Source organism: Balaenoptera acutorostrata, chromosome 13 (assembly GCF_949987535.1).
Source record: "Balaenoptera acutorostrata chromosome 13, mBalAcu1.1, whole genome shotgun sequence".
Classification (NCBI taxonomy): Eukaryota; Metazoa; Chordata; class Mammalia; order Artiodactyla; family Balaenopteridae; genus Balaenoptera; species Balaenoptera acutorostrata.
Genome location: NC_080076.1, coordinates 77,367,445 through 77,390,472, shown reverse-complemented (window position 1 = coordinate 77,390,472; position 23,028 = coordinate 77,367,445). Strand labels below are relative to the sequence as shown.

General features: G+C 38.9%; 1 protein-coding gene across 3 annotated transcripts in view; it reads left to right on the top strand.

Annotated features, from left to right (window-relative positions):
• Nucleotides 1-23,028, top strand: part of NAA25 (N-alpha-acetyltransferase 25, NatB auxiliary subunit) — a 74,887-nt gene that overhangs the window by 46,147 nt on the left and 5,712 nt on the right. For 2 of the 3 annotated variants that reach the window (XM_057525986.1, XM_057525984.1), the window contains 8 exons: nucleotides 2,315-2,466; nucleotides 2,996-3,121; nucleotides 7,577-7,820; nucleotides 8,248-8,371; nucleotides 9,777-9,842; nucleotides 11,907-12,004; nucleotides 13,777-13,887; nucleotides 19,734-19,895. In XM_057525986.1, coding sequence (XP_057381969.1) covers nucleotides 2,315-2,466; nucleotides 2,996-3,121; nucleotides 7,577-7,820; nucleotides 8,248-8,371; nucleotides 9,777-9,842; nucleotides 11,907-12,004; nucleotides 13,777-13,887; nucleotides 19,734-19,895 — 1,083 coding nt within the window. The remainder of the gene's footprint in view (nucleotides 1-2,314; nucleotides 2,467-2,995; nucleotides 3,122-7,576; nucleotides 7,821-8,247; nucleotides 8,372-9,776; nucleotides 9,843-11,906; nucleotides 12,005-13,776; nucleotides 13,888-19,733; nucleotides 19,896-23,028) is intronic. The other variant, XM_057525985.1, reaches the window with a different exon arrangement.

Sequence of the window (23,028 nt, the reverse complement as noted above, 5' to 3'; positions counted from 1 at the left end):
TCTTGGTAGTTTTTGGCACCCCCAGATGGTTTTTCCTTGAGTGACTGATGTATTTCAGTTACCAACTAGCTCTTTGAAAGAACATCTACTCCTTAAATGGAAAATCTGCTTTGTAAGGCTTTGTGCTGTGGGATTGAAAGTTGTATTTGGACGTCGATGTAGGGGTTTTCTTTTTGGAAAGGTCGTTGTCTGCTGTCATCTTATTTGGAATAGAGTTTTATAATATAAAAACTAGAGTTTAGATTTACATATCTCCAAAAGTAACTTACATGTTCATACTTTTTTAAAAAATTGGCTTTCCAAGTGTCTATTTTAGGTATTCATGAAGATCATTATTCAAGGGTTTGATGTCCATGTATTTCGCTAATTTTTACAGTGACCAGGGTTCATTTCAGGAATCCATATGGGATCTCAATAGCCTCATTGGTGCATAAATGAGTAGAAATGGGTACAGACAACATTCTCTGATATTCAGAAGTCTTTAAAGTACCCATGGCTTCCAGTTTTGCCTGCAGTTCCAATAGGTCGTTGTTTCTTCAAATCATGGTGCTTCCTCAGTCTGTCCTATTGGTAGCTGCCCAGGCCCTTTTCTAGCTCTGCGGTGATACTTTACTGCAGTATTAAAGGAGGACTATCTTAAAAAAAGAAGCCAGAGAACTATAGTTGCCTTCTTAGTTTGTTAAAGGACTGCATTCCTTTTTTGTGGCCCCTTATTTTTCTCTTGCCTTTTTTCTAAAGTGGTATTCCATGGACCACTCAGAAGTTAAAACTTCCTCTACACTTGGTAAGGCTGAGTTCTTTCCTTTAGTCATAGCATATTTTGGAACTGTAATTAATAAATTTGATTGGAATCACCAAAGTCAAATTTTTATCCTGATTAGTTGCTGGATCATATGTTCCTAACCAGCCGTTTTTTTCAAACTGTAAGGTCCTATTGCAAGGGCTGATGGTAAACCTTGCTATGTTTTCCAAACCAAGAGGCCATTGGATAGGCATATGTGTTTAGGGTATCCTGGCCTCTTCTTGACTGAGCGTATCACTGCCCTTTAATCAAGCTAGAAGGTACACTTGAGCTTTTTCAGATAGTCCTTCTTTAAACCTGCAGGATCACAAGTAATCTTTTTAATTTTCTTGTGTCCGTCCGTCTTTAATTTCTCCAGATACTGCAGGCAAACAGCTCGCCGAGGTGTCCCATGGGGGTTTAAAAGCCGCATCGAATGCAGTTGAATTAGCGCCCGTGGCGCAATCCCGCGGCCTGAAATGAACCCTGCGAGGCTGTGTATCAGAGGGTATGTTGTTGACTATTGGCCTATTTTCCTATTGGGCAAATTATTCGGTCATAATGGAGATGGGGGCAGAGCTGACTGAGGCTGTGCAAAAAGACTGTCTTTTCTAGAAAGGATCTTTGGGGGCAGACATCAACTTTGAGTTTAGTACTTTACTTAGACCAAAAGGGTGCCCTTCTGACTTCCGATGCTGATGGCGTAGGCCCACACCCATGAAATGTTCTTCCCTGAGATTTTCTTCTGTTGTGCCAGAATTTCTGTTTAGGATTCTTTATCTTGCCTCTGTTCATGTTTCTTCTGTATATATGTATTAATCTAATTAAAGCACATGTGGTGTATGTTATGGGATTTTCTAGCATAGTAGTTTGGATGGACAGGTAACATCCTGTTACCTGTTTGGATGGACAGGTAACATTTTTGCATTTTCTGTCCTCAGAATGGATGATGACATGAATTTTTATAGGTCTTTTGTTTGGTGTCTTCTATCTTGATGCAATGCACATATTCCTATGTTTGTGATATATTATTCAGAAGTAAACAAAACCAAGGAGCAGCTTGTCTTTTTTCTGAAGGACAGTAATTTTTATTTGTGGTGGTGGTGGGATGGTTATATTATTCTGGTGTTTTGGGAACCTTTGTATAAAACAAAGTTTATCTTAGATGCAGAAAAACATGGAGTAATATCCCTTCCACAATGGCACTAACCAAAACCTTGACTGATGTGGTATAACAAAACCTTCAGTCCTGTTGAAATGAACATAACTGCTAGGAGAAAGTCTACGTGGTGGTAGCAGCAGCTAAATATTATTAGTAGTAATATTAGTGAAGAAGACATTTGACTCCAGTATAGGATAGAAGAAAAATATCATTTTTAAAAGCTGATATTCTATTTGGTGACCAAGAACTTTAAAGATTAGATTCAACATCTTAATTTTAGTTTGAGTGTTGTTTTGTTTTGTCTGGCAAGGTTTGTCTTCGTTGCCTGACATGTGAAATGTTTATACCAAGGTGATGTCTTTCCTTCCCAGACCTCAGAATATATTATTCAAGCTTACAAATATGGTGCATTTGAGAAGATCCCAGAGTTTATCGCTTTTAGGAACAGGCTGAATAATTCTCTTCATTTTGCACAAGTCCGTATTGAACGTATGTTGTTAGACCTTCTACTTGAAGCAAATGTGTAAGTATTGCACAAGAGCTGATAAGGAACTAAGAGATTAGATCAGATGCTGAGAGCCATTAATGGGCCTCATGGGTGTCATTAGCGGGCTTAAGCTAAAGAAAAATGGGAAAGAAAAATGTAGGAGGGAACAGGGAAGAAAGGGGAAGGTGCCTGTCATGGGGAATGATAGGGTACTGCCAGCACCATCCCAGGTTCCATACAGAAACCAGCTAGGCCGTGGTCATCATCCCTGGCCCATATTATGTTTACAAGCTTCCGCATACCCTGCAAACATGGGATTTCAGGAATTAATGCTGATGAACTTTATTTTGGTTGGGCCTCCAGATGCCTTTCTTTTACTGTGTAGCAGGCCAGAACCATTGCTTGGTTGTATTCACGTTATATGAGCTTTTAGTTCCTAATATTAAAGCCTTCCTTTCTTCACTCTTTCCTTTTCTCTCTTTCTAGTAAAACAAAGTCTTGGCTAACATGTTTTCATGACTATTTTATTATTGAATAATACTTAAATAAATTTTCATTATCACAGATCAACCAGCTTAGCAGAAAGTATAAAGTCAATGAATCTTCGGCCAGAAGAAGATGACATTCCATGGGAAGCCTTGCGAGACAACAGAGACTTAAATGTTTTCTTTAGCTGGGATCCAAAAGACAGGTAACTTGAATTTAACCCCAAGCAATTTATTTTTAAAGAATCAAGATGAATTTAAGAGTTTTATATATTATATTATATGTTACGTATATATAATAACATTTTTTATTATAGGGATCAGAAAATATAGGTAAGCCAAAGGAAGAAAAGAAAACCTCACCCCTATGTTGAGATTACTGGTTAATCTAAAAGTTAATTCCTCCTTCACAGCATACATGAAAACGGATTCCAGATGGATTAAAGATTATATGTTAAAACTTAGAAGAAAATATAAAAAATATTTTTAAATGGTTGGGAAAGTCTTTCTCAGCATTACATCAGATCTGGAAACAAAGGATTTGACCTCTAAATATTAGTCTTCTATATAGAAGTAAATTTGTTAACAAGTTCTAGAGGTATCTGGTAAATTAGTAAATTTCTTCATATATATTAATATCCTTCACATATACAGAGAATTGGTGAATTGGTCAATTTCTTCATATAAATATCCTTCACATATACAGAGAACTCAATAAATCAATAAGAAGAAGATAAATGAAAAACAAATGGGGCAAAGGGTTTAATAGGAAATTAAAGAAATGTACTTTACAGCAATAAAGATTTGTATTTTTTTTTTTTTTTTTTTTATGGCTTCTGTTGGGTCTTCGTTTCTGTGCGAGGGCTTTCTCTAGTTGCGGCAAGCGGGGGCCACTCTTTGTCGCGGTGCGCGGGCCTCTCACTATCGTGGCCTCTCTTGTTGCGGAGCACAGGCTCCAGACGCGCAGGCTCAGCAATTGTGACTCACGGGCCCAGCCGCTCCGCGGCATGTGGGATCCTCCCAGACCAGGGCTCGAACCCGTGTCCCCCGCATTGGCAGGCAGATTCTCAACCACTGCGCCACCAGGGAAGCCTAAAGATTTGTATTTTAATCTATCAGACGAAGATTTAACCTATCACATAAAAAAAGATTAATCCTTGTTCTCAGCTAGGTTATGGGAAAGTGGTTGTTGTGAGTTTACATGGCAGTAAAACTTTATATAACCTTCCTATAGGGAATTTTAGTTATATGTATCAAGATTGAAAAGGCTGTGTACCATTTAATTCAGCAGAACCACTTCTAGGAAAGTGGAAACTAAGGAATAAGTGCACAAGTATGCAGAGACATGTATACAAGGTAGTTCTGAATATGCTGTAATTTGGGGGCTGCCAAGACTACATTCAGTGATTTGCCAGGACTCATGGGATTCTACATGTAGTTGGACTCACAACTAAGTTTTTTTTATAACAACAGGATACATGACAGGATCAGCAAAGGGAAAGACATACAGGTGGAGTTTGGAAAACTCCATGCACAGACTTCCGGTGTTCTCGCCCTCCTACGAAGGAATATACTGAGCGTGCTCCTTTCTCCAGCAGCAAAAAATGTGGTATTTCTGTGCAATATTTCTGCCCAGAGAAGCCCATTAAAGATTTGGTGCCCAAGGTTTTCATCGGCTGGTGATGTAGGCACCCTCAGTCTAGCTTGTACCAACATTTCAGACTCCCAGAAGGAAAGCACTGTTCACCCTTAACCACATAATTTGTATGAACAATCTAGGCAGGTGAGCCACTCTTGTCATTTAGGGAATGGTTGGCCTGCTAGGTTCCCAGACATCACCTGCTAGGTTCCCAGACATCAGGCAAGGGCCAACCTTGCAAGTAGGCCCTTCTGAAGATAATAGCCTCAGGGTTGCTATGTTAACTTTTTTTTTTTAAAGAATATTTGGTGGGGGGATTTTTTATTTATTTGTTTGTTTGTTTTTGTTTTTGACTGTATTGGGTCTTTGTTGCTGTGTGTGGGCTTTCTCTAGTTGCGGTGAGTGGGGGCTACTCTTTGTTGCAGTGAGTAGGCTTCTCACTGTCGTGGCTTCTCTTGTTGCGGAGCACAGGCTTTAGGCACGCAGGCTTCAGTAGTTGTGGCACGTAGGCTCAGTAGCTGTGGCTCGCGGGCTCTAGAGCACAGGTTCAGTAGTTGTGGTGCACAGGCTTAGTTGCTCTGCGGCATGTGGGATCTTCCCGGGCCAGGGATTGAACCCATGTCCCTTGCATTGGCAGGCAGATTCTCAACCACTGCGCCACCAGGGAAGCCCCCAAGAATATATATATTTTTTTTTTTATAAATTTTTTTTTTTAAACACTATTTTATTTATTTATGGCTGTGTTGGGTCTTCGTTTCTGTGCGAGGGCTTTCTCCAGTTGTGGCAAGTGGGGGCCACTCCTCATCACGGCGCGCGGGGCCTCTCACCACCGCGGCCTCTCCAGACGCGCAGGCTCAGTAATTGTGGCTCACGGGCCCAGTTGCTCCGCGGCATGTGGGATCCTCCCAGACCAGGGCTCGAACCCGTGTCCCCTGCATTGGCAGGCAGATTCTCAACCACTGCGCCACCAGGGAAGCCCCCCAAGAATATTTTTATGTGTCATTTTTACCCTGAAAGTTTTAACTAATCGAAGTGATGGTTTAAAATAAATTCTGGAAAACTTAGGATAGCATGGATTCTGTTCCTATAACGCAGTCTCAATGGAATGTTTTTCCCAAGACTAATACAAATTTAATCTGATTTTTTAAGACTTTGTTAGCTTCCATTTAAATGATAGTATACGGACTTCCCCGGAAATCCCGTCCAGTGGTTAAGACTCCACCTTCCAATGCAGGGGGTGTGGGTTTGATCCCTGGTCAGGGAACTAGGATCCCACATGCTGCGGGGTGCAGCCAAAAATTAAAAAAAAAAAAAAAAAAAAAATAGTACAAGCATATATACTCTTTGGTAGCATTTTTTGTTCTTCAGACAAACGGAAGTGATTTTAATAAGGCTTAACAATATTTAATGGCAACCTTCTGTTCTATTTTAAAAATCTAGTCTTTTGACCACTTTGACTTTTTAAATACATGACATCTTTACCAAGTGCACTGAAGGTCTATTATAGGGAGAACTGGTTGGGAGACAATAAAAGTTTTTATTGTAAGTCATTCATTTAATTAAAAAACATTGCAAATACTGCATGTTGTTATTTATATAAAATCAGAAAAAGGACATTCTTATCAAGTTCCAAAATTTGTATATACTTTTAGGTCTTTTTTTTTTTTTTTTTTTTTTTTAAATTTATTTATTTATTTATTTAGTTTTGGCTGTGTTGGGTCTTCGCTTCTGTGCGAGGGCTTTCTCCAGTTGTGGCAAGCGGGGGCCACTCTTCATCGCGATGCGCGGGCCTCTCACTATCGCGGCCTCTCTTGTTGCGGAGCACAAGCTCCAGACGCGCAGGCTCAGTAGTTGTGGCTCACGGGCCTAGTTGCTCCGCGGCATGTGGGATCTTCCCAGACCAGGGCTCGAACCTGTGTCGTCTGCATTGGCAGGCAGATTCTCAACCACTGCGCCACCAGGGAAGCCCTATACTTTTAGGTCTTAAGAGTTAATAGTTTTATTTATGACTTTGTAGATTATGTTATTTATGTGTGAAATGTGAAACAAAGCAGGAAAATATATTGAGAAAGAATTATATTTATGGAGTTTTTTAATGTGTTACATTTCTTAAATGTAAACATATATTTCTTTTTTTTTAACATCTTTATTGGAGTATAATTGCTTTACAATGGTGTGTTAGTTTCTGCTTTATAACCAAGTGAATCAGTTATACATATACATATGTTCCCATATGTCTTCCCTCTTGCGTCTCCCTCCCTCCCACCCTCCCTATCCCACCCCTCTAGGTGGTCACAAACCACCGAGCTGATCTCCCTATGCTATGCGGCTGCTTCCCACTAGCTATCTATTGTACGTTTGGTAGTGTATATATGTCCGTGCCACTCTCTCACTTTGTCCCAGCTTACCCTTCCCCCTCCCCATATCCTCAAGTCCATTCTCTAGTAGGTCTGTGTCTTTATTCCCGTCTTACCCCTAGGTTCTTCATGACCTTTTTTTTTTTTTTCTTAGATTCCATATATATGTGTTAGCATACGGTATTTGTTTTTCTCTTTCTGACTTCACTCTGTATGACAGACTCTAGGTCCATCCACCTCACCACTTAATGTGTACTTAAGTAATGTTTAAGGAAACCAAAGTAATGCATTGTTGTGCATGTTGGCAGTGTCAAAAATAAAACCATTTTGGTGGTTAAAAAAAAAATATTGTGGGTTCTTGGTTATCAGGGCCCGTTTTCCTTTTATTTTTTTACTTTTCTGTCATTTGAATTTTTTGTATTATGTATTTTATCATCAGAAAAATGAATCTCACGTAAGGGGAAAACGACCTGTTAGGTAGGTTATCTTCCCCATTTTATGGATACCGAAATGGGGACTTGGACTGTTTTGGTTTGTCCAAGATCATTCAGCTATTAAATGAAAGCTGGGCCCATTCAAAGGCGTCTTGACTGATGAAAGTGAACTTTGAAAGCTTTAAAGTTAACATGAATAAAATGGATGGTTTGCGGATGTTTCTTTTTAAGGGATGTTTCTGAAGAACATAAGAAACTTTCCTTGGAGGAGGAGACAATGTGGTTAAGAATCCGTTCCTTAACCTTGAGGCTGATCAGTGGACTTCCAAGTCTTAACCATTCTGTTGGGCCAGAGAACTCAGAGAAGACCACTGAGAATGGAGTATCCTCCCGGATTGATATTTTCCGTTTGCTCCTTCAACAGCTGGAGGTGGCCCTGGAGACGGGAAAGCGATTTATTGAGAAGGACATTCAGGTATCATCAGTGCGTATTTATAATCAAAGCTGCAATAATATGTGACTGTCTTTTTGAAAATAGGAATTGGGGATGGGTGAGTAGTAAAGAACAGTATTTTGTCCCACTTTATGGCATCTACAGGAAAAAGACAAACTTTTTAAACTTGGGGAATTGCAGAGGCTTCCTCAATATCCAAATTGGATAGTGAGGAAAAGCAAAATAGCTTTTTTGCGATGGTAAACTTTTTAATACCTGTCAACAAATTAATACAGCGTTTCTGTTTTCATCATAATGATTTGGTTATTATTAGCTTGCTGATCAGTGCTTTGTAACTTAATCATGGAGATAGATTTTTATCCAGTTCCTTGTTTTCTCATTTTGTATTTTATGAATTTAAATTTCAGTGGATTTAAAGAACATTTAAAGAACTTTTTTTCCTTTCCAGTATCCTTTCCTTGGTCCTGTACCTACCAGAATGGCTGGATTCTTTAATTCTGGCTGTTCTCAGTGTCAGACCAGCTCTTTTTATCTTGTTAGTGATATTTATGAGCTGGACATCAATGGTTTAGGTAAGTGTATACTTGCATGAGTGTATTTACAGGGTCTTTGTCACTGAAAACTTAGTAAATGCAACAAAATATCTATAACCTCACATATTTGGAAAAATTTGGAGGAGATGGGAGCTGGAAGCTGTTCTAGAATGTCTGGTTTGCTATACAAGAAAGTCCATTAAACAGTTTACAAAATAATGTTTAGAAGCTTAACTCCGTTCCATATTTTTTTTTTAATCCGCCCTGCTGCGCCCCCCACACCCTGCCCCCGCACCTCTAAATGCCACTCACTCCCTTTCCCTCATTTTCCCACTTTTAAGTCTGTTCCATATTTAAAATCATTTTTTAGGGCTAAAATTTGAAGAAATCCTTGATTTGTTGAAATATTGTTGGATTTCAAGTTGAATTCTTTTCATTCATTCATTTAAAAATTTTTTAAAAATTGAAGTATAGTTGAATTACAATGTTATGTTAGTTTCTGGTGTACAGCAAAGTGATTCAATTATGCCTGTATATATATACATGTATTTTCATATTCTTTTCCGTTCTGGTTTATGATAGGATATTGAATATAGTTCCCTGTGCTATACAGTAGGACCTTGTTGTTTATCTGTTTTATGTATAGTAGTTTGTATCTGCGATTCCCAAACTCCTAATTTATCCCTCCCCCATCCCCTTTCCCCTTTGATAACCATAAATTTGTTTTCTATGTCTATGAGTCTGTTTCTGTTTTATAAATAACTTCATTTGTATCAGATTAAATTCTTTACTTAAAAATGAAGGCCTAGGGACTTCCCTGGTGTCCAGTGGGTAAGACTCCGCGCTCCCAATGCAGGGGGCCAGGGTTTGATCCCTGGTTGGGGAACTAGATCCTGCATGCATGCCGCAACTAAGAGTTTGCATGCCACAACTAAGAAGTCTGCATGCTGCAACTAAAGATCCCACATGCCACAACAAAGACCTGGTGCGGCCAAAATAAATAAATAAATATTAAAAAAAAGAAAGAAGAAGGCCTAAACTTTGTAGAGAAAAGATATTTTTCTGAGCTGTCAACCCAGCGAGAGTCACAAATACCATATAGGTCATGTTTTTTTGTTTGTGTTTTGTTTTTCCCAAGTCATAAGGTTTGTGGATCCTGTCATTTAGAGTATTTGAAACACGTAGATTTCTGGTCCTCCTAGAGAATCTTAGGTAGTGCTTTTGGCAGAACGGTAATTAATACCTTTCTTTGCCTTTTTTCTTTCCCTTTCTCTTTCCTTTTCTCCTTTTCTTGTCCTTCATCTTTCTCTCAGTAATGGAATTTAGAGGCCTGTGGGTCTTAAGAGAAAAGAAAATGTCCTTGCCTATGCTTCCAGGTATTGGTCTTGCTTCTTTATCTTACTAAAAATTGAATTGAAAGTTTTTCATTGTGTTTCAATTTTAGAGGATACAATGGAGATCCAGGAACGAGTAGAGAATAGTCTTAAGTCTTTACTAGAACAGTTAAAAGGTAAGTGGTCTTACTGTGGATTCCCATATTGTATCTGATTGTCTGACAATAGCTCTTTTTTCATAGAAACTTGTAAGAGGTTTTGAAAACTAATAATGCACACATTTTGGTATTTTTAAAGACTTTGTTTCTAACTTTAAAAAGTTTTGATTACAAAAGTAGTAGACACCTATTGTAAAACAGTACACAAGTGGGTATGGTCTTTTCCCCTTCCCAGCCCCATTCCTGCAGAGGTAAGTAGGTATGTGCTGTTGAGTCTGTATTTCTGCATACCACCAAACAGTCATACATGTGTGTATGGAAATACATAGTAGTGATTTTTTTAAAAATATATGAGAGGGTATAATACATGCTTTTCTGGCTTTAATTGTTTGTTATCTTGGACATTTTACCATGTCAGTTATATACACACCCCATTTGCTTTAAGGGCTGCATAATATTCCACAGTATTGTAGCAGTGTACCAGATTTATTTATATGCTCTGAGTACATAATATATTATGCATAACAATGCTGACATAAATATCTTGGGACACAATTGTTTGGGTACTTATTTGAGTATTTCCTTGGAGTTAAATTCCTAGCAATGAAATTATTTGGTAAAGAATATACATATGCGTTTTCTTTTAACTCTCTCAAATACTTAAAAAAATTATTATTATTTTATTTAACTATAGGTGATTTATAATACTGTGTTAGTTTCAGGTGTACAGCTTCAGATTCTTTTCCATTATAGATTATTGTGCATTTTAAATCTATAAGGGTCTTTCTTTTTAGGAGCCTAAAAAGTCTTTTATTTTGTTGCTCAAATGAAGACTGAGAATTAAAAGATGATCAAGATTATGAGAATAAACCTGGTATTTGTTATGAAGGTTCATTTCTACCATGCACATTGGTCTTTTAGTCTATAATGGCACAAGTTCTTTTTTTTTGGCACAAGTTCTTTTAAACCATCCACTTGAAGTCTTATTTTTATTGTGCCAATGGCCTATCTGTGGAAAGGCGTAGCTGGTGTTTATTTATTTTTTAAACAGTTATCCCATATTTTATTTTATTTATTTATTTTTTAAATTATTTATTTATTTGTTCGCACTGGGTCTTAGTTGCGGCAGGCAGCCTCCTTAGTTGTGGCTCGCAGGCTCCTTAGTTGCAGCACGTGGGCTTCCTTAGTTGTGGCATGTGAACTCTTAATTGTGGCATGCATGTGGGATCTAGTTCCCTGACCATGGATTAACCCAGGCCACCTGCACTGGAAGCGTGGAGTCTTAACCACTGGACCACCAGGGAAGTCCCCGTAGCTGGTGTTTAGACCCTAGAATATATAATTTATAAGTCTGCCTTTTATGTTTTGAAGACAATAGAGCAGTAGTTATGTGGCTTTTTAAAGAGCTTAAAATAGGGCTTCCCTGGTGGCACAATGGTTGGGAGTCTACCTGCCAATGCAGGGGACACGGGTTCAAGCCCTGGTCCAGGAAGATCCCACATGCCATGGAGCAGCTAAGCCCGTGAGCCACAACTGCTGAGCCTGCGCTCTAGGGCCCACGAGCCACAACTACTGAGCCCACGTGCCACAACTACTGAAACCCGTGTGCCCAGAGTCTGTGCTCTGCAACAAGAGAAGCCACTGCAATGAGAAGCCTGCGCCACAACTGCTGAGCCTGCGCTCTAGGGCCCACGAGCCACAACTACTGAGCCCACGTGCCACAACTACTGAAACCCTCGTGCCTAGAGTCTGTGCTCCGCAACAAGAGAAGCCACTGCAATGAGAAGCCTGCGCACCACAACGAAGAGTAGTCCCTGTTCGCCACAACTAGAGAAAGCCTGCGGGCAGCAACAAAGACCCAATGCAGCCAAAAGCAATAAATAAATAAAATAAATAAACTTTAAAAAAATAAATAAAGAGCTTAAAATAGATATTCTTTGGTGTTTGTTTCATTGGGGTGGGGGAGCTTTCTGGATTAAATCTTTATATTTGCTTATTCTTTATTAGATTGTGCATTGTGTTCCTAAAAATAACATTGAAACAAAAGCTGAATAAAACCATAAAATATTTTTCTGTTTTCAGATGTCTTCAGTAAATGTAAAGGTGATCTTTTAGAAGTTAAAGATGGTAACTTGAAAACACATCCTACTCTTTTAGAAAATCTAGTCTTCTTGGTTGAGGTATGTTTTTGTTCTCTTTGTGAAAAACTCAATTTTCCTTAATTGTATGCAGGATTAATTTTTCAAAAATGAACAGGTAATAGGCACCTTATGCCTGTAATTTAACCCCTCACTCCCACCTTTTGTTAATTGAAAAGCAATTTCAATTTTCTGAACTAATTCCTTCCAAGGATATCGGGAGAATTTCATTCATAATGCTAGGGTAAAACTTCTTGAAATTTGCTTTACAAATCTCTAAAGATTCCTCAGATTCACTGCAAATCTAGCTCTCTTCTGTTCATTTTCCTTTTTGACTCAACTATTATGTAGTTTAAGTTAATTCTGCCAGCTTTCTAAATTTGTTGCTGCTGTTCACTAATTGCTGACATTCTGCATTATGAAGGAGAATCCAGGAGCTGATGTAGCAAAACACTTTTTTTCTTTTAGCCAGAGAGAGAAAGAAGAGGATCACAACACTCATAATCCATTATCTTTTTTCCGTTTATTTTGTCACGTTTGTTTACTTTCTTTTTCTACTAGTCTGTAAGCTTCCTGAAGGCAATATTTTCTGTTTTGGTGACATTTTAAGTGCCTAAGAGATACTTAATGAGTGAATGAGAAATAATTGCATGTATATATGTACATGCATACACTGTAGCATAGGTGAAGACATGTAAACACCTAACTTAATTCAAAGGAGAATATGTGCTGACCAACTGGGGAGATTTCTTCATATACAATTTAAGGTTTGCAGGTGAGGCAGTATCTTATCTGGATGGAGAGGTGGGTGGGGAGAGGCATATTTTACAGAACCTTTGGATTCCATACCTAGGAATTTGGACTTTTCACTTCAGTGAAAAGGATGTTAATGGATCCCCATCTCCTGCAAGGAAGTGAAAGAAAATTGGACTGAGTAGAGCAGGTGTCCTGAACCCCCAGGCCACGGACTGTTAACCAGTCTGTTAACAGACTGTTAGGAACTGGGCTGTACAGCAGGAGGTGAGCAGCAGGTGAGCGAAGCTTCATCTGTGTTTACAACCGCTCCCCATCACTTGCATTACCGCCTGAGCTCTGCCTCCTGTCAGATCAGCAGCGGCATTAGAGTCTCACAGGAGCGCAAACCCTACTGTGAACTGCGCATGTGAGGGATCTAGGTTGCGTGCTCCTTATGAGAATCTAATGCCTGATGACCTGAGGTGGAGCTGAGGCAGTGATACTAGCACTGGGGAGTGGCTGCAAATACAGATTATCATTAGCAGAGAGGTTTGACTGCACAGAGACCATAATAAATCAATTGCTTGCAGACTCATATCAAAACCCTATCAGTGAGTGGCAAGTGAAAACAAGCTCACGGCTCCCACTGATTCTGCATTATGGTGAGTTGTATAATTATTTCATTATACATTACAGTGTAATTATAATAGAAATAAAGTGCACAATAAACGTAATGTGCCTGAATCATCCCCAAACCATCCCCCCGTCCATGGAAAAATTGTCTTCCACAAAACCGGTCCCTGGTGCCAAAAAGGTTGGGGACCACTGGAGTAGAGGATGAGTTTAGAGCTGGGAGAGCCAGAAGAAAGAATAAAGACAGTATTCTGAGTAGGAGATGAAGAAGACCTGGATCAATGTGGTGATTGTAGAAATTAGAGAGTGGAGAGTTACAAGAGAACTTGAAGAGATTTGCATAGAAGAGCTGTTTGCACAGAATTTGTTTAGTTCATAATCTTTGTTCTTGATAGATATCTTGAGTGTAATCCTTATTGATGAATTTGCAATTTTTCCGCTTTCAGACTATTTCTATTATCCTTTGGGTGTCCAGTTACTGTGAGAGTGTCCTGCGACCATACAAATTAAATTTACAGAAAAAGAAGAAGAAGAAAAAAGAAACCAGCATCATCATGGTAATAACAGAGAAAACACAAGTAACAATCTGGCTGCATGCTGCCTCTTCTTTTCACTGTTTTCCTGCATTTTGTAAGAGATCATAGGACCCAGTATGCATTCATTTTCTCTCCCCAGCTTTTTAAAAAAATAATACACCTGCAGAAAAGCTGAAAGACTAGTATAATGACACCCAGACATCCTTACCTAGATTCACCACTTGTTAACAATTTGCCACATTTGCTTTATCTCTCTCTCTCTCTCTCTCTGATTCTCTACCTCCCCCACCCCCATTTGTTGAACCATTTGAAAGAAAAGTACAGACTGTGATACTTAACACACCAGGGTAGAACAGGGGAGGTCTCCTACAAAACCATAATACTCAGGATATTTTCACACTCAAGATATTTAATATTGATAACAATAATATTATAATGTCCATATTAACCTTTTCCCTGTTATCCCAGTTACATCCCGTATAGTCTTTTTCAAAATACTAGAATCCTACTAAGGATCTGACACAGCTTTTAGTTGTCATTTCTCTGTACCTTTCTTTCATCAAGCGTACTTCCTTAGCTTTTGTTTGTCTTTATTGTTGAAAAGTCTAGCTAGGTTTTTGGTAGACTATCCCACAGTCTGGATTTGGCTAATTGTTTCCATAGATTTAGGTTAAACATAGATGCTGTGTCCTTTTTAGCAATTAAATTAGGAGGCACTAATGTTGTTACGTCCCATTATTGATAATTTCAGATTTAATTATTTGATAAAGGAAGTATCTGCCGGATTTCTTTATTGTAAGAGTGTCTTCCCTCCCCGTGTAATTAATCTGTGAGATGATGCTTTGAGACTCTGAATATCCTGTTCCCCACCAGCCTTTCACCCACTGGTTTTAACACCCATTGTTAGTCTAACTTGCATGAATCATTTATTTCTTTGGTGGTTCCACAATGGTGATTTTAAAAAATTATACCAATCATTTATCATTTATTAACTGGCATTCTGTAAAATAGAGCTGTATATATATATTTTTTTAACTTTTTTTTTTAAATTAATTTATTTATTTATTTTTGGCTGCGTTGGGTCTTCGTTTCCGTGCGAGGGCTTTCTCCAGTTGCGGCGAGCGGGGGCCACTCTTCATCACGGTGCACGGGCCTCTCACTGTCGCTGCCTCTCTCGTTGCGGAGCACGGGCTCCAGACGCGCAGGCTCAGTAGCTGTGGCTCACGGGCTTAGTTGCTCCGCGGCATGTGGGATCCTCCCAGACCAGGGCTCGAACCCGTGTCCCCTGCATTGGCAGGCAGACTCTCAACCGCTGCGCCACCAGGGAAGCCTGAGCTGTATATTTTTAATATCACTATTTTAGTATCACTGTGGACTCATTCCTTTTTAAATTTACCTTGTAAACCATTATCATCATTTTCTTTTGGATGCACAGATTTGGCTAATGGGAGCCACTTTAAGCTGGTTCCCGTCCTTGAACATCATTGGTCTTTGAGCCCTTACTGTCTGAAACAACAAAAATGCTCCAAGCACTTTGTACTCACCCACTGAACTGAAATCAGACATTTTTTTCAATGAGCCCTGGTTCCTTTATGGGGAATGGTATTCAAAATACCAAGATCTAGTTGTTAGGTATACTAATTGCTATTAGGGTTTTACTGTTTCTAGTTCATGTCCGTGAAGAGAGGAAATTTATTTACGCACACACACAGTTTTAAATAATTAATTCTTACTGATGCCTCCAGTTTTAGTCCAATATCAATGTTCTTCCTTCCATTCCTTCCCTCATTCCATATTTGTAGTTTTCTTTTCAGAGTAAGAACCATGGTTCCCAACAGCATCAATATATTTATTCATTTGCTGTTTTACAATAAATACTAAATAGTTTTGGAATTAGTACATTGGTTCCACTACCAGTTCCAATAACAAACCCACTAAATAAAGTTCAAATTTTTGCATTTCTTTTTTGTCCTTAGAATATGTTCCAGTGAATGTAGACAGTTGAGGTACTCTGTAAAAGCAGTGGAATTAAAAACTCAGATTATATTATTAGTGTAATGTAAATAAGATTCATCTATTTCTGTTTGTATTCAATTTTGGAGTTTCCTCCCATCTTAATTGATTTAATTTTTGCATGTGTAAAACATTAACATAATTTATATCCTTTTCATAAGGAAAGATGTTTAGGATTTATTCTCTAATGGCATGCTGTTTTGTTAATGTTTGAATTTATCTTATTAATGGAAGATTTTTGTTCACTATAGGAATATAGTAACCATTGTCGTTTGAAAATGTTGATGGTTTTATTAGTAATACTAACTTCCTGCACAATTCAGTAACGATTCAGGAATTTTTTAGATTTGACACTTGTCCTGGGTGTTGCCATTCATTCATTTCTCTCCTTCACTTTGTTCAAGATAATTTAACAGATCATGAGTGCAAAGTTTGAAAGAATTGATCAGAGTTGCATGATTACTTTCTCTTCTAATGAAAACCTACACTCCTAGTACTTGTCAAATAACTTTTGGTATTTGGATTTTGTGAGAGTTTTTGTAGTTATTGCTTTTCTAATTTCTAAAAATGAGAATAGCCGCCTATTTTTCTGATGTCAGTGTAACCTAAATGTATGAATAAAGTGAAGATCACCCATTTTCCCAGCAAACAGAGATAGGCACTGCATACAAACCAGAATCATGCTCTATAGAAAGTTCTGCAACTTTGCTATTTGTTTTTGTTTTCACTTAATAGGGTATCTTAGACATCTCTTCATTTCAGCAAATATAGATGTATCTCATTACTTTTAATGGTTATGTACTATCCTGTTATATTAATATACCATAACTTTTTCCCATTGTTGAATGTTTAGTTGGTTCTGATTTTCTTTTAATATTATAAATAGTGCTGCTATTAAAATATGGACAAACACAAGATGAATTTATAATATGATTTCCTTAGGCTATCTCTTAGATCTGACATTACTATGTATACAGGTTTCCCCTGCTATCCAGAAGTATAGCATTCCTTTGAAACCTTTCATAAGCCCAGGTGGCATAAGGGGAAGAAGCAATTACCTTAGGACACATCTTGCTAATGGATGCACAAAGTAAATTGAGATAAAGCACAGATGCTTACAGACATAGTTCACTGCTGTGGCGGCTTGATGTTGAGTGGCACTTCCGGTGCCACTGTTGCTGCTCAGGGTGTGCGCTGCTTCTGTAACAGCTTGCTGCAAACGCTTTTCACCTTCTTTTTCCTGTGAAAGTGAAAATCCTTTTTGGATTTCTTTTGGTTAGCCAAAACAGGTACTAATGTAGGTCTTTCATGAAAGCTAAAGTGGCATAAAGTGAACTTTCAAAAAGCTGGAGATACCTGCTTTTACATTCCCCAGTGTGGTGTGTCTGTATTCTTACCCATTTGATAGGCAAACATTGGAACTCTCCTTTTTCCAATTTGCGTTAAAAAAATTCTATTGATGTTGCACCTTCAAAGAAGACTTCTTGAGTGAAAAGCTGGCCTTACTAGTTGATTGGCTAGGTTTCTTGTGTTTATCTGTTTTTTAAATTGTATCACTGCTGGGATTTCTTTGATATATTTTCTGTTTCTGTCTTTGCCCAAGTTTCCTATTGTGGTAGTAGTATTTTTTCCATTGATATGTTTTGAGCTATTGGACTCTTAACATAGTAGTGTTAACATAATCCTTTTTCATATATGATGCAGTTTTTTTTTTTTCAGTTTGACATGTCTTTTAACTTGAGTGATTTTTTTTTGTCAATATAGTAACGTTTAAAAAATAAGATTTTTTGGGCTTCCCTGGTGGCGCAGTGGTTGAGAATCTGCCTGCCAATGCAGGGGACACGGGTTCGAGCCCTGGTCTGGGAAGATCCCACATGCCGCGGAGCGACTGGGCCCGTGAGCCACAATTACTGAGCCTGCGCGTCTGGAGCCTGTGCTCCGCAACAAGAGAGGCCACGATAGTGAGAGGCCCGCGCACCGCGATGAAGAATGGCCCCCACTTGCCGCAACTGGAGAAAGCCCTCACACAGAAACGAAGACCCAACACAGCCATAAATAAATAAATAAATAAATAAATAAATAAATATTAAAAAAAAAAATAAGATTTTTTTTCATGCCTAACGCCTTTGAATTAATGCTTAGATCATTGGTTTCATGGTTTTAACCTTTTTCTAATGGGATTTGGACTCCAAATTTGCTGCTAATCACCACTTTATGTTTATCCCACAAATTTGGTACTTCATATCTTCATCTGACGTAGCAAACATTTTTTTCTAATACTTGTGATTTATTCTTTGACCATTGTTTTGTTTAGGTGCTATTCAATAATTTCCAAATGTATGGTGATTTTAAAATTTTTTTTAGTTTTTGTACAATTTTTAAAGGTTACTTTCCATTTACAGATATTACAAAATATTGGCTCTATGCCCCATGTTGTACAATACGTCCTTGAGCCTATCTTAACCCAGTAGTTTGTACCTCCCACTCCCCCACCCACCTATTGCCCCTCCCCCAAGATTTTTTTTTAACTGTTCTTAGGTTAGTATTATGTTTAGAAAGACCTTTTCAATTTATGATCGCAAAAGCCACTACCTAAATCCTCTTCTGGTGCTTCGATGGATTTTTTTTTAAAATTTAAGTATTTAAATCTGTCTGGAATTTATTTTGTTATTTATTATTTTATTTATTTTATATTTCACAATATGTCTAGCTAGCTATTCAGTACCATTCATCCACTTGAAAACCACTGTTATGAAAGGTCACCATTTAAATTCCTTTATATTCTTTGCTCTATCTTGGGATTTGTGTCCTTTCAGTCTTTGTCAATTTACTTATATACCAGTCCCATCTGGATTTAATGTAACTTTATAATATACTCTCATATCTATTAGGGCAAGTTCCCCTTAACGGCTCTTTTTCAGAATTTTCTTGATTGTTGTCACCCATCATTTTTTCCATTAGAATTTAGAATTTCTGTTTCTGTTATTAACATTACAGGAAATCTCAAAGACATAAAGAGAAGAAATGAAGTTTTGGTTCTTCTCATCTCCTTTAGTGTTCTAGGAGATTCCCAACCTGAAGTTGAATAATGACCAACTAAGATTTTTTATTCTTTTTTTCACCTCTGCTTCCCCAGAATGAAACAAAACCACACTGGAAAAAAGTCATCATTACTGAGTTAGCATTTGGTGGCTATTAAATTTACCTTGGTTTGAGAGACTCTTTTTTTTTCCTTTTTTCTTTCTTTCTTTCTTTATTTATTTATTTATCTATTTTTGGCTGTGTTGGGTCTTCGGTTCGTGCGAGGGCTTTCTCCAGTTGCGGCAAGTGGGGGCCACTCTTCATCGCGGTGCGGGGACCGCTCTTCATCGCGGTGCGCGGGCCTTTCTCTATCGCGGCCCCTCCCGTCGCGGGGCACAGGCTCCAGACGCGCAGGCTCAGCAATTGTGGCTCACGGGCCCAGCTGCTCCGCGGCACGTGGGATCCTCCCAGACCAGGGCTCGAACCCGCGTCCCCCGCATTAGCAGGCAGATTCCCAACCACTGCGCCACCAGGGAAGCCCTGAGAGACTCTTTTAATATCCAAAACTATATCTATCCTTGTTACTATTTTTTTTTTGTGGGGACCACACCACACACCATGTGGGATGTTATTTCCCCAACCAGGGATTGAACCCGCGCCCCCTGCTGAGGAAGTGCGGAGTCTTAACCACTGGATCTCCAGGGAAGTCCCATCCTGTTACTATTAATAGAATTAAGTAATGCTATAGCATGAAATTAGTATATCTTATGTGATATAGCATGGGAGAAATATGTTTGATAATCTTTCAACTTTTTAAAAATCTTTTTTTCCAGCCACCTGTCTTTACCAGTTTCCAAGACTATGTTACTGGGCTTCAGACTTTAATTTCGAATGTTGTGGATCATATTAAAGGACTTGAAGCACATCTAATTGCACTTAAACTTGAAGAACTTATTTTAGAAGACACTTCCCTCTCACTGGTAAGAGACTGCATGGTAAGAGACTATAGTTGATCAGCAATAAGTTATATATAGATATTCAAGTGTTCTTATTGTTATCACAGGGACAAGTTAATTTTCAATTCATTATTCTCTCCTATGGGACTTGCGATTAGAAGGTGCCTGGCACTGGTTTTTTTCTGTGGTCTTGGTGGTGGTGGTGTCTCCTCCCCCTTCATCCCCCCTCCCGCTTTCCACCTTTGAATACATTTTTGGGGGTGTTCTTTTACTGTGAAAACAACTGATGAATTGTTGAGGAGTAGAATTAGTATTGTCCCTGTTTTGAGCACCATAGGAAACCAGCCATACTTTTGAGATTCAGGGACAATCTCCTTGACTGAGAACTTACCTGCTGTTGGATTGGCTGGTTTCTTTGCCAGCCCAGCAATTATCACATGGAAAAGGAAAGATGCTGGACATCAGAACTAATTATGTCAGTAATAATGAGGCCAGAGCAAGCCAGCAAAAAAGGAATGGAAACAAGTATGGAATCAAAGGTACTAGTCAGTTTTCTCCTGATCATTATTTTAAGCTAGTTTCTTAAAATTCTGCTAGCAAAATCCCTGATATAAAGTCTCACTTTAAAAAATGTGGATTCTTTTTAAAAAGTTAGTTAAATAAAGCAAACAAATGGTGTCAGGTGAGTTAACATGCACCAGCTTGGAGTAGGTTTCGGATTTTGATAGGAGCCAGAAGAGCAGTGGTGGAGCCACCTGATTCTGGCTAGTTGTTCCAGTGATGAAACTCCGATCGTGAGGAAATGCTTTCCTTGAGTAGTTTGTCTGACCTAAGCCTCTGCTGATGAGGAAGCTCATCCAGCAATCTGAGGGCAGGCATCATCCTAGCCTAAGACCTCCACCCAGGCCCTTCTAGGGAAGGGAGTGAATGGAATCTTGCTTGGCACACCAGCTTTAAAAGGTTGTAAGCCCCTCTTTTGTAAAATGTCAACATGTTAGAGCTTTGAAAAAAGGGTTTACTGTGGGAAAGGGCTCAGAACATTTAACATTTCCAAAGACTGATTAAAGAAAGCAGACAAGTGTTGGCTAGAAGTTTGGTTTTAGCCAGTTAAGCTATATATTCAACTGTTTTCTTATGTACATTAGAATGAATATAGACTTCAGTGGTAATTAGAGGTACTGATTGATGGATTATTAATTCTTTAGTATTTTTGTCTTCCTTTTTTTAAGCCTTACATTGTTTTGGAAAGTAAAATATGTACATGGTAAAAAAAAAAAATTCAAAGAGTAAAGAAAGAATATCCAGTGAAATGTCTCCTTTTCATTCTAACCCATTCCCTAGTTCCCTTTTTAGAAGGAACTGCTTGTTATCAGTGATTTCTTGTGTAATCTTCCTGAGTTAGAGAACCCATTTACAAGTACGTTATGACCGTGCCCCTCCCCCCCACATCTTGTCTTTAAACACAAATGATAGCATATTATACATATTGTTTAGTCTCTTGTTTTTGTGTTTAGTCTCTAGGAGATCATTACATATAAGTAACTTATCTACCTTGTTCCTTTTAACTGCTCTGTAGTGTTTCACTGTTTCTTTACAGACAAATATGTATGCTTGTTACAAGAGAATTAGAAAATAGAGAGTAGCACCTCCCAGTTCCCAGCCCCAAATGAGTCCCAGTCCCACCATCCAGAACCACCTCTACCTCTCCCTCTTCTCTATCCCCTTAACACATTTGTGTCTGCCATTAGCCTTTATGACTTCCAGATACTTAGTTACCCAGTAAAGGCCTAGTAATTAAATCCTTGTGAAACTGGTACATCCCAGGCAGGAATCTGCCTTCTTCCTCCACGTGCATGCCAAAAGGTCCTTGCTAGTCCTTTTGGACCCCTTTTACCTATAAAGAGATCTGGTAATTCATAGTAGTAGATTTGGAGCTGTTTAACTTTTGACTTTTTAGATTAAATGCAAACTCATTCTGTGCTCTAAACTCCCATCCCCTTTTGTGAATAGTATAGAAAAGTAAGAACTCGAAATTATAGTACCTATTTTTTAAAATCTTAAGGATTGCACACTTGGACAGATGTCACATTGCTTCATGTGGTTGGGCTTTGCTGGACATCTTTGAGATTTTCAATAAGTAGATATAAATTTATTGAGCTCACTATTGTTGAGCTTAAAGCTTGTAGAAATATAATGATCAAAGACCTGGCTGTAGAGTAGAGCGATGCATACAAATTACTAAATTGGAGATACAGTATAGGCACAAAAATCTGAGTGAGTCAAAAAGAGTCTCACTGGAAAGGGGACATTTGAGGATTAATAAATTTTCACCAGGCAGACAGGAATGGAGGAAAGGAATCCCAAGCAGGAGGAGGCACAGACAACAGCACAGAGGCAGGAAAGTGAATTGTGTGGTGCACCATGAGTCATTTGGCAGAGCCAGAGCCCATGGTGATTTCGGATGCAGGCAGCAGTAAGCGGCAGCTTGCAGCAAGCAGCAGTGAGCAGTAGCAGGAAGCAAGATCTTAGTTCCCAGACCAGAAGTCTAACCACTGGACCACAGGGGCCAGCAGCTAGGGCCTGGGGCCCTAGTCCTTACGTGCGTTGGCAAGAAAGAATTCAGGCAAGGAGGCAGAAGGTAAAGAAAAGTAGAAACTTTATTGGAAAAGTAAAGTACATGCAGAAAGATGCACGGGCGAACTCAGAGAGTCGTGCCTTTGGGAAGTTTAAATCCTTTATAAGGTGTCAGTCTTCCGGGTCTTTGTCTTCTTTTTGGCCAGTTGTATTGTTTTGAACCCAGGGCTAATTTGTTTCTGGACCCTCCCCTGGGTGCGCACGCACCCCTAAGTTGAGATGGATCCCACTGCAAAGGCCTCTGGGAGGAGATGGCAGGACTTACTATGGTCTGGCATCTCCTGCCTTTTTTTTTTTTTTTTTTTAAAGTTTTAGTAATTGTTCCTTTTTTTTTTTTTCCTTTTTTAAAATTAATTAATTAATTTATTTTTGGCTGTGTTGGGTCTCCGTTCCTGTGCGAGGGCTTTCTCCAGTTGTGGCGAGTGGGGGCCACTCCTCATCGCGGTGCACAGGCCTCTCACCGTCGCGGCCTCCCCCGTTGCGGGGCACAGGCTCCAGACGCACAGGCTCAGCAATCGTGGCTCACGGGCCCAGCCGC